General features: G+C 35.9%; 1 protein-coding gene across 8 annotated transcripts in view; it reads right to left on the bottom strand.

The window, feature by feature from the left end:
* Positions 1-12145, bottom strand: part of PTPN3 (protein tyrosine phosphatase non-receptor type 3) — a 136984-nt gene that overhangs the window by 18305 nt on the left and 106534 nt on the right. For all 8 annotated transcript variants that reach the window (XM_064443259.1, XM_064443258.1, XM_064443256.1 and 5 more), the window contains 5 exons: positions 10843-11009; positions 7932-8022; positions 7608-7669; positions 6614-6760; positions 2902-3030 (listed from right to left, as the gene is read on the bottom strand). In XM_064443259.1, coding sequence (XP_064299329.1) covers positions 2902-3030; positions 6614-6760; positions 7608-7669; positions 7932-8022; positions 10843-11009 — 596 coding nt within the window. The remainder of the gene's footprint in view (positions 1-2901; positions 3031-6613; positions 6761-7607; positions 7670-7931; positions 8023-10842; positions 11010-12145) is intronic.

The raw sequence follows: 12145 nt of genomic DNA, 5'->3' as shown, positions 1-12145 counted from the left end.
GCTGAAATTGGTGAGATCTAATGGGCAATGATATGTTGTAGGGCAATTAGCTTAAAGGAAATGGAATGAAAATTTTCTTCAGGTTTCCCATGCAACATTTCCAGTGATTAAAAAGAAATATTTATCTTCTTTTACAAAGTAGTGCATTGTGTGATGAATTTTGCACTCACACTACACAATTTCTTTCCTTCAGTCTGTTTGTTCTGGTCCCCAAAGTGTTCAGAAGCTTTTTTTTTTAAAAATGAAATAAAATAAAAAACCCCAAAAACCTCAAAAAAAACAAGCTTAGTGCTTTATTTGCTTTTCTTTCATTTTGCTACAGGATAGCTTTCAATCTTGGTCTTGAAAAGAAACGGTAGGAAATTAATCCTTATTTCATTTCATGAGGCTTAGAAAGTTTACAAATATTTCACACATTTGCAGTCATTTGCTGATCTTCAATTACAGGTAAAGAAGCACCAAGTTAAACTGTGTCAGAAAAGTCCTAAAAAGTTTCTTGTCCCAAGTCTTCTGAACATATATGAACAAAAGGCCAAGGGCATAATTTAATAAACTTCTCTTCTGAGCTATTTTCCCCTAAAGGCAGATTTGAAATATGTTCAACTTAATTCACAGGAAATGCTTTCACAAATGCGCCTTTCCAACAGAAACGAAGTCTCTTGTGAGTTTGGAAGCTTTATCCATCTCACTATTAAAAGCTACTTGTCTTCATAAAGATCAGTCCAATAATGCTCACATTAGTTCAGGGAATAATAAAACCTTGGTTTGAATTCAGATTACTTTTTACGTATTCTTCAAAGAACATAACAACAATATCTGTGAGACATAGTACGTATAAAGCTTTGCAAAGTCTACTCAAGAACAAGATGCCTCCAAAAGAATACATTTGGTCCACTTTAAAAAAGCAGCTGAAATGGCATGTAAAACTAGGAGATACTTCAGTGTTTGAGAGTTCTCTTGTTATGTTTTAACAAGTTAAAGGTTTTTATTTCCAGCTGAAACGCCGAATTCACACAGAGCTATCAGTTTAGGGTCATATTTTTTCTGTACGTGTCAGCTCAATGTTGAGTGTTCTTTTGTGTGTAGCCACTTAAGTGTACAAATAGACTTGCCTTTAGTGGGACAGAGAAAAACACCAAAAAACCTCCCCAAACACCCCTCAAAACAACCTTCCGCTCGTCACAAAAAACACATCCACCTTGGACCAGCTTTGGCATGCTTCTGTCTAAGCTAGATGAAATCTATGGAAGCATACACCTTTGCATTAGAAATTATGTTCTCAGCTGAGAGTTATCATGAGACAACTTACTCCGCTGAAGATCCTTGTAACTTTCACATCCATTAACATGTCTACAACAGCACACTATATTCTCACACAACCTTCGTCTCAAAAAGAATTAACTTGTATAAAAAAATCCATTCTCATCAGTATTTTGACTAGTAAATAGACACCTGAAGTGAAAATACATACTGAATACAGTCATTGGTGAATTTACTCAAAATTATGTATCAATTTGATAAGTAACTAACCAAGAAAAACAAGTATTTGAAAAGACTAAATGAAATTTACACGAAGCATTAGCTAACCAAAGTTAATTGGCAATCAACTAATTTGAGTGACAGGGACTAAAAGTTTGTTGACATATACTCTGTAGTACTGCTTTAATGAGGTTAATTTCTTCTGTGTTGACATTCAAGTTTATCACTTACAGATTAATTGGCTGAAAAACAGAACCAAAAATCATGCTCCTCCCTGACTGCATGGGGTTTCGTAGCTAGAAACTGAAACACTGTAAACCACAACACCATCTTAACTTAAAAGACCTTTAAGTACAGGCCCCTCATTATTATGACTAAAAAGGAAATCTTAATCACATTAAAATAAGTTTGGGTACACTGTCAAGTGACAGTTACAAATTTATGAGACTGAATGATTGGTCATCTTGCTGTAAGAATGTCAGTGAAGTGTTACATTTTAAAACAGATACTTCATTTTTCTCGCTCTTAGCAATTCTAGTAACAGTAAAATCTACATAACTAAACAGAAGTTTAAAAGATTTACTAGTATTGGAACTGAAAATTCGCATATGGTCAGTACACAGTGGTTTCTTAGACACACATTTTGTGATAGCACAAACCCATCATCTTTATAGAAAATACTTGTGACCATGGAATTTTGGAAAAGAGATGAGAGGGAAATGTATAAGAAACGTAGGAGAACTTACAAAGAAAAGCCAAACTTCATCCCCTATATTCAGGTTGTGGGAAGTCCAGGTGTGATCTGAACACTGATTTCACAACCCGAGCTGATACACAGGAAGTATTCCATGTATTCAACTTTCTCTTTGCTTCATTATCCTGCCTTTAGCATAAAGTATTAACAGCTAAGGAAAGTAAGTACCTTACATAAACTGAGCACATTCCAATTGAGATAAGGATTTTTTTTTAAACATCTGACTAAAGACAATGAGAAGGAGCTGGTGAGATCCTGCCTCTTCTCTCAGAAGAACTGTATTACAATTCACTTTTGTTATCTGTTCTAGCTGTATGTGACATTAACCAAGTCACCTGTGAAAGAGCAGTTACTAGAAAAAACTCTCATTGAAAATCAAAATACTTGTGAAGAGTCAGTGACTGCAAAACTGTTTACAGAAAAGCACTAAATTTCTTTATGAAGCTTATTACAGTACCTGTACAGCATAATGTATTAATGTATTCTAGAACTTCCAAAAGTATGTTTTTGAAGAAGCGCCGAAGACATAATCATACCGTGTTGATTCATACAAAATATACATATTCTTCTCACAAAAGAATATATTCTCACACAGATATGTACATGCTCAGACACGGAGTCTGTATCTATGTATATATTTGGGATAATTAAAGATAACAGGCATTTACCTCAACATTTGTAATCACCATTTCTCTAACAACATAAGCAATCGTACAATCTTCAGAGTGGCATCTGACACGAAAGCTGCCATATTGCATTACATCTGGTGGATCAGGCCAATACTGGTGACATTTGGTCTGCAAAGAAAATTAAGCACACATCAAGACTTTATACAGGCACTTCTGTTTCCAGCCTCCCCTCCTATGCTATGGTTCAGGGTATTCAAGGAGTGGTATTCCGGTCAGTTGGTGAGGTGTTTACAACCAAATTGGAAAGTAACATGGCAAAACAGGGTAAATTCTCTATAAGCTTGTGTTTTAGTTATTTTAATGAAAATTCAGGTAAATTGGATGCAAGATGCTTTCTGTCTGGTACTAAACTGCAATCGCTAAAATGACTTCTCAAAGCATAACGTAGGAGAGAGACATGGATTTGTTCCATCTTAAGAAGAAAAGTGTAGGGGGGGAATTTATAACTTATAAATTATAATCTTCATCCACCTAACAGCAGGTTATAGCTAAGACAGAGCCACATTTTTCTTGAAAGTAAACAATGAAAGGACAAAAGGTGACTGAAAAAAAATGCAAAAAGGGAAATTCTGATTAGATGTTGTCAAAAACTATTTCAGTGATGATGGTCAAGCACAGAAACAAGCCACCATGAAAATAATGTCCATCCATGAAAATAATAAAAACCTAAATGACGTGATGCTATACAACCTACATGAACTTCAAAGCCGGCTCTTTTGAGCATAGAGGAGTGGACCAGATATCTCCACAGGTCCGTTCAAACATTATTCTTAGACTCTGAAGCAAGGTCATGCTGGAATGCGAAGAGTAATGTGAACATGTCTGTGTCCCCCCCTGTTCCAACACTGTAGTCTCACAGCTGAGGGAAAGAGCAAGGCAGGCTCTGTTTCTGGAGGACCTAAGAGATAACTCATTGTGCAGAGAGTGAGAGTGTGAGTAGGAAAAGGAATACCCAACAGCACTGTCACCCCTTAACGAGCATCCCTGCAGAAGTTCAGCCTGCCTGGTACTTGTCTGGATGCTTCCATATGAAACTTCCCTACCTTCACCACTTGCTTTCAGGGAGAAGAGAAATGAAGTGACCTTAGCTATGTCATCTTCTGAAGGTTGCTTCCTTAACTTGGGTATTAGTTTTAAGGCCACTAAGAGCTACGTGGTACTTCAGTTTTTTGACAGGAATTCACTGAATGGGAAAACCATCTTCATTTTTCACTCAATCATATTTCATGTTTTAAGGCAAAAATATTTTTAAAACACAATAATGCTTATAAACACTAGTAGCAATAATACTGTATAGAAAGTTATCACAGTAACTCGGTCATATAATGAAAGTTGCCCTCCACACTTTCTAGGGAAAACTGAGCTCAGCAACTGGAAGAACAAACAACTTTAGTTCATGTATGTGCCATTTGTCAAAGAGATGCATATTTCTTTTCTATGTCAGATGTAAGACTGAAGACAGAGGTCTTCTCTTAAATGATTAATTGTATCTACATGTTAAAAAGTTATAAACAAAGGCTCAGAAACATACCTCCTGATGCAGGAAAGCATAATTTGCCCTCTGCCTCAGACAGGTTTCATGCAAGGCCATCGATAACCTTCAAGCCTACCAATGTGTGACAAGCAAAGTCATACATGCATGCGAATACATCTGATGTACTGCATATACAGTTTGTGGTACACCAGGATACAAATGAGAGCTGAAGTTCAATTTCATATTAAAATTACATCTGTGAAATACTCTGTCTTTTCTAAAAGAAAAGAGACTGATCAATTCCATGTACAAGCACAAGGAACCATTTTTTCTCCTGTCCTCTGCTGCTGATAGTAAGAAGGTGATCTTCAGATCCCTACCACTGAACTGCTGAAATTATCGTCTTCCTTTTTCTGGTTCACCTTCTAAAAAGCAGAGAGATAGCCACATCTAGTCAGTGTATATGAAACTTCTGTAGAAACAATCCTAATGCTAATATCTATTCCTCATTTTAAAACCTAAGCTTAGAGCAGTGCTGATGACAGGTTTGCCACCTCATTCCCCATCTAATCTAAGGCCAAAATGCTGTAGAATAGACTGAATTTGAAGTATTCCAGTGAGATACTAGTGCAGTGAAATCCTTGCCCACTGAAGACAGATCAAGTTTGCCCTTCAACATAAATGTTCCAACATTTCACCCCAGTAATTAAATGTTCTTATCTTCCACTTCGGCAGCTCCAGTCTTGTAAATAATTACTTCATGTAACAAATATAAACGAAGTAGTTTCCAAGTATGAAGCCACTGGACTTACAAAAAAGGCATACTAAAGAAAAAGTCCAGCTGAGATATAAGAAAATCCGAGGGAGTCAAAAAAAACCCCATCTTGACACAACTCCCCAGACACTGTACTTAAAACTTGATTTAATTGTGTGTGACCAAAACAGCTGAGCTATAATTGTCCCCTTCACTGCCTAGACAATTTAATAATAATTGTTACTAGCTCCAAAATAAACCAAGCAAATTGATATTCCCAACAGTTTTGTATTTCAGCTTTAGTTAATTTGGATTCTTTATCAACTTACCAACATTGCTTGTGCCACCTATAACATTTTCAGTCTATAACGTTTTAAAACTAATACAGAGTGGCAAGAGCTGGAAAATTTGAAGTGTTAAAATTTCTTAATTCTACCTTTCTTAGGGTTGAAGTTCAATGGCATGAAATCCAAATTGTAACCATTATGCCCAAAACTTTTACTGTAGCAGTCTATCTGAAATATTTTCCTCTTTAAGTCAAAATAATGCATCCACTTGTAAAAAATGAACACTACTGGGGGGAAGGTTTTTATCCTATAATAGATATTCTAGAATGTAAAACCTACAGGGTTTGGGAAAAGGTTTTGCATTTGGCAATAGGGATACTCTGGCAAGAACATACATCTTTTCCTATGCCTGAAAACTCACCCACAAACTGGGCAAATGTAAAACATCTCTGAAGGTAAACAAAACTCAGAAAAAGCGTCTGGTGTATACATGTACCAGCAGGATAGTTTGAAGTTAGTGACAAATCGCCTGGAAGGCACCAGCTGACTGGGCAAAGTGTTAACCTGTATTTCTCCTCAATAAAAGAAAAAAAAATAAGCAGGAAGCTATTTTGAGTATGATACAGATATTGCTTTAATTTTCACTGTATTATTCTGAAATTAATGAAGTGCTAGAATTTATTTAAACATAATTAAAAGAATTACCAGAGCTATTCTAGAAAAGAACCTGCAACAAACTAAAGCAAGCTAAATTCTGACCACCAGCATGCTAAAACTAGTAAGTAGTGTAATGGCAGACTTGTTTGAAGCCAGACTGCAAGTTTTGTTTAACCTGCTCAACTCTTCCAAATGTCTGCCGAATCATTAGAACAACAACTGCAACATGGATCCCAGTTCTTGAGGGGAAAAGGACAGCACACAGTACTTGACTGATCAGCAAAATGGAGTCAATGCAGTGATTTCTGTTTATCAGACTGCTGGTTTGTTTTCAAAGCAGCACAGAAAAGAAGCTTGCAGGGTATCTGTTCCTCTAAGTAGTTCAGAAAGCCTAGGCTTCAGAGATAGGTTTCATCAGAATAAGCTGGCCTATTTTAGGTTATTTAATCACAACAACGGGGGGAAAAAGTCTAAAGGCACAGTAAAGTTCTTCAGCATACAAAGAACCTGAACACTTACCCGTCCTCGTTCAGTTAGAGTTGTTAACATGATGATCAGTGACAATTTGTGATCCCACACTACTTGCCAGAAATGTGCACATGTGTGTGGAAGAGGCCCTTGAGTAGCAATGTACCTGTTCACAATGCCCACAGAAGGAATTTCCATCTGTAAAGAGGAAGAAAAACCCTATGTAAAGTTTGCTGTCACTACTCAAGTACTATTTATCTTTAATCCAGCATTTCATTCAAACAGAGCTGAGGGAAGATTAATGGAGCAAGCTGAGTAATAAGGTAATCAAAGTTATTTGTTATGTGAAAAAATCTTTAAATGTTTTATTTAAACCAGATGTATACTACAGTTGTTCATGCTGAACTAGGAATACATGATTAATAGTGAAAATGTATTTGAGCACTTGCTTTCCAAATTTTCTTTAATATTTAGTAAGGAATAATGGCAAGGTATACCAAAGGTACACTAGCAAAAGCTGTTTATTGCCTGATACTAGACACAGTAAGTTAACAGTTGATTCTGTGATTGAGGTGTTTAACTTAAGTATCTGACACAAACGCGTGTGTGTGTGTGTGTGTGTGTGTGTGTGTGTGTGTGTGTGTGTGTGTGTGTGTGTGTAGGGCAATCAGGACCCTACTTTATCTTCTGGAACCTTCATAGCATAGTTGGTAGGCCATAACTGGTTCTAGAAGGAAAAAGGCTTATTTTTAACCTATAGGAGACCACCTCAGCATTTGCAGTATGTGGAAAGGTGAAACAATTTTACTGGATAAAGACCCTGCATATATATCAGTGTATACCACATGCTTGCATCTACTGTATATCAGGACGGCCACTTGTTTCATTAGAGACACTTAATGTTTTACATTATGAATATTTACATCTTTTACATTTACAAATGCCCAAAACATAAAATGAAAAACCTTTATTCCTTAAAAAGGCTAAATTAAGTCTACTATTGTAATACAGAAAGTGGGCAAATACAGGTCTCCGTATGACTTACATTCACGTAGTTTGCATTAATGTAGTCTTCATCTCCTTGCAATATTATCCTTGTGGCATCATCTGCACACAAAAAATAATGAAGAGGGAATCAAATTAGCAATGAGGGGCATAATTCCCTTTTATTAAGTCAAAAACTGAGGAACTGCACACACACAAACAGCAGAATACAAACCAAAATAGATAACCTTTCAGAAAATAAAATTAATAAATAAGACTGAATATATAATAAAACCTTTAATCAAGAAGTTCAATACAACAGTTTTATAAGTTATCATTTAGATGATAACGTAAAACAGGCAGAAAGTCTGTATTTAATACTCACAAGGCAGAACATCTTTGTATCTATTCTTATCCATATTCTGAGGTACCTTTGCACATGTAACAGCTAATCCTGGTTTCTTTCTGTAAAGTTGCTGCAAGACAGAATGAGAAATGGTAGGATTCTGAGGGTTGTGATTATGATATGCACACACACAAAGTAGATTCACATGAAAATACACAGACTGAAAAAAATCTAGTTATTTTATTTAATCTTTTTCCTAACTACCTGCAAAATTAACCTGAGAGATTTTTTATTTCTTAACATGACAAGAATTTCTGTTATTGCTAGCCCATCATTATCTCTAGAAGAATTTCTAGGAAAAAGAAAAAGGGGGGGAAGTGTACAAGTCTGATATAAACTGTTTCCCTGCAAGGCTGTCTTCTTCTTGTAAAACTATGCACCAGAAGGAAAACAGAGGTTGAAGGTGGAAGAGGTGTGCAATAAAAGACTTCAGAGGAAAAAAATAGCTGCAGACCGATATTTTCTGGAATTAACTGTAATACAAAAAATTCAAACAAACTTCTATTCTCTGGACTATAGCCATCACATTCAATCCTGCAAGTATCTGAAAAAAACCAAAGTCTCAATGTATTACAATCTCTTAACATGTGACTCCCTTCTTTTGGGTCAACCCCTATCTTGCAAACTTTATCCAGAGTAAGTGCAGGCATACAAGTGTATAACTAAAAATAAATTTTAGAGGTCAAAAGGCATTAAGTGCATCATACAAGACAACTAGGTACAGAGGGGGAAAATAATCAAAAACAAAAAGAAAGAAATGCAATTACACAACTACAGTTTTTCTGTATTAAATATACATTAAAGCAACTTACAACTGAGTTATATTAACCTGGCTGTGCCAGAGTTTTATATACTTCGTTGAACACTTACCAAAGAGCTTATTATATCTTACATGTTTAATGAAGATTTAGAATATGGTTCCACACATAAAATGGAATTAAACAAATAGGAGGCTTAAATCCCCTGCTTTGGTTGAGGGAAAAGGAACAACAGAGAAAGTTCATTCTACTGTGAGATTTACTGAATCCTAAGACTTGGTATCACAGCTCACCACATTTTTCAACTTGAACAGCATAAACAAGCCACGTGAGAAGAGAACTCAACAATACGTGTAACTGAAGGGCTGCTGAAGTTATAACTCAAGTTCCATTTTACTAGAGCCAAGTTGTGATTTCTGCTTTTTTTGGAAGACTAGGAAGAATAATTTAACATGAAGTAACAATTCTGGAGCTTCATTATTGTTGCCTGGCAAAAAGTAATTTGCCGTTGACAGACTACTTAAATTCTGCTTAAGTGGAGGAAGATATTCTGGAAAAACTTGATTATTTATAGTCTTATAGTCTATAGTCTACTGGCTAATTATTTACTATTTTACTAATGTGAATGGAGAGTTTGAGAGCCACCAAAGCTGATGAAGTGACATTGCAAATTTCTGCTTCTAAAGATCACTAAACAATGCACTCAAAGAAAGGCCACTAAGCTGTCCCCTAGTTTATTAGATTTCAAAAAATTTTGTGCTTTTTTTGTAACATCAGTAATATCCTTTTATAAACACTGTCAGGAAAAGTCGTAAAGGATCAAATATCCTATGAAGATTATTACAGGAGCTTTGTGCACAAATTCAGTCAACAACTTTGATAATTAACAAAGCATTGAAAGGACAGTTCATATCTTTTGAGTCACTGTTTCAATAGCCAACAGACTCATCGCTGTTGCTGCGTTGGAACGAGTGCTGTGGATTTTGGAAAGTAGTTACGAAACATTCCTTAAAAAAGGCGAGTCTTAACTCTGGCAATTCTTGGAAACAAAGCAAATCTCAAAAAAAAAAAGTGGTTATGCAATAAGCAATACCACAACTCTTCAGCCACCACCATTAAGTCTTAAAGCATTTGAAAAAAATAGTAAAGGAAAAGTATCACAATGGGGAAAAATTGTATCACTGTGCTACAAGTTTTCAGTGTCAGAAAGGTTACTCCAGAACTCAATGTGAAATTTTTAAGTCATAATAACCAAGGTTTCTTCAAAGTTACTATAAATGTTTAGATCCACAACAGCAAAACAAGCACAAACATATATACATTGTACTCCCTTGCCATTAGAGAAGCAGCTAAATTATCTTCTGGAATTCCTTACACTAACACTGAAGGAAGTAGTTCAATAAACTATAAAAACACGTTATTAGTCAGTTTTCTATGACATTCATTGCTAAGATGTTGAAAAACATGACAAACATTAATTCATTAATCTATACAGCAGTTCTTTGAAGTCTCATCCTATATGCAGGGGAATCCCACCTACAAAGTAATCTGCCCAGGAAGTAACCATCAGTGTTTAGGTTGCCAGGGAGTATCACCACAGAACTGGACATTAAATATGTCCAGCAAACAGAAATTAACATTCCAAGCCTTCAGTATCAACCTCTAAGAGAAGATGATGAGGAATGGTCAAGCTGGTCCTGTCATTCCATGAAGAAGGCAACATATGAGAACTTGAAACCCTAACTTAAGGTATAAAAGAGGTTTTAGAAATGTCACTGAGCAGCATGGAAAAAGAAACAAAGTAGAAGACTGATCATTGTCAAAACCCCACTATTCTACTTAATAAAAGAATTAAGAAAATAATACTAATTTAGTGACCTTTGGGTACTTAAGCTAGAAACATATTAATTAAAATACATTTTTCTCATCAGATGATGTTTTATGCAAGACTGGTAACTTGTTCTTCCCTATCCTAAATAGTGAAGGGTGAAACTGATGGGCAAGTCACATTCTTGCTCTCTTGAGATAAGACTCAACAGGAGCAATGAGACTTCCAATTAAGCTTTTTCATTACTTGCTGGTCACAGTTATTGGTCTATATTAATGGCATTTGAGAATTGAGTACTACTTACCTCAAACTGAATAAGGACAGTTCCACTTTCCAGCCCTTTCCTCAGCTGCTCCATAGACTCCTCCAGTGTATCACCACCATATTCAGAACAGAGAGGAAGAAGAGATTCTGGGAGATTGTGGGAATCAGCTTCGTCTTCTGATTTAGGCTCCACAAACTGTTTAACTACTGAAAGATGTATTGAAAATTAAAATTTATTACATACAGCAGTAATATGTTTGCAACACACGTTAAAATCTACCAGCTTGCAAGAACAAAGTTTGCAAAGACAAGGCCTCGGGAAAGCAACCAGCAACACATTTAACTGCATTTCTCTATGTACTATATCACTGGAAACTACTAAGAGTAAAATGTCCTTATGACCCTTCAGAAAATGAAACTCCTCAAGGTGCCTATCTATGAATGCAAAGAACTTGAATTCCAAGCACAAAGGTTTTTTTTCTGCAACCTTGTCTTACCAACTAACTGCTGAATAGCTTCATGAATCACAGCATCCACCACAGTAAAACACAAATGAGTTTTGCCTAAAAAAGTTTAGAGCATAATTAATGGAATATCTCTATAAGAAGCTTTTATAAGTTTGGACCCCCAAGAGCAAAACAAACACAAACACACTGATACTGTACTCCTTTGGCATTAGAGAAACAACTGAATTATCATTTGCAATTTCTTATGTTAACATTGAAGGAACTAACTTAAAACTACAAAAAATGAAGCAGTTTTCTATGACATTCCTTGCCAACATGTTCAAGAACATGACAAACATTGATGAACTAATCCACACAGTCATTCTGTCTCTATGAAAGCTATTGTGTCACCAAACGTGTCCAGCTGTGGTTATTCTCTGCAATGATCAGAACGGCTCATACTTGCCAAACATCAGAAAATGGCGAGCAGTTCATACTCACACCTATACAAATGACTGGCATGTGGCCACAGGTTATCTTTAGCTAAGAGCAGACTTCTCTTATCTGCAATTAGGAAGGGGACTAGAATAGTTAAGGGAAGACTAAATACTGCATAGAGCCAGCAGAAATGCCTACAATAGAAGCAGGACTGTTCAGGGAGAACACCACCAAAAGCCCACCTGTCTTCCTAGAGACACAAGAAATTTTAAATGAAGTAAATGCTACAGAAGTACATAACATTTAGGTAGTTTTATTCCCTCCTGTTTCCCAGTGATGCATAATCCCTTCAGATTTTTAAGTCTTAATGTAATCAGAAACTTTGTGCAAAGCCCTTCCATAATTGTGTGTGTTAAGGTCTACCATAGCTCTTCAGGAAAGTAATAAAACAGAATTTTC

This window comes from Phalacrocorax carbo, chromosome 2, assembly GCF_963921805.1.
Source record: "Phalacrocorax carbo chromosome 2, bPhaCar2.1, whole genome shotgun sequence".
Lineage (NCBI taxonomy): Eukaryota > Metazoa > Chordata > Aves > Suliformes > Phalacrocoracidae > Phalacrocorax > Phalacrocorax carbo.
This window is presented reverse-complemented; position numbering and strand designations above follow the sequence as displayed.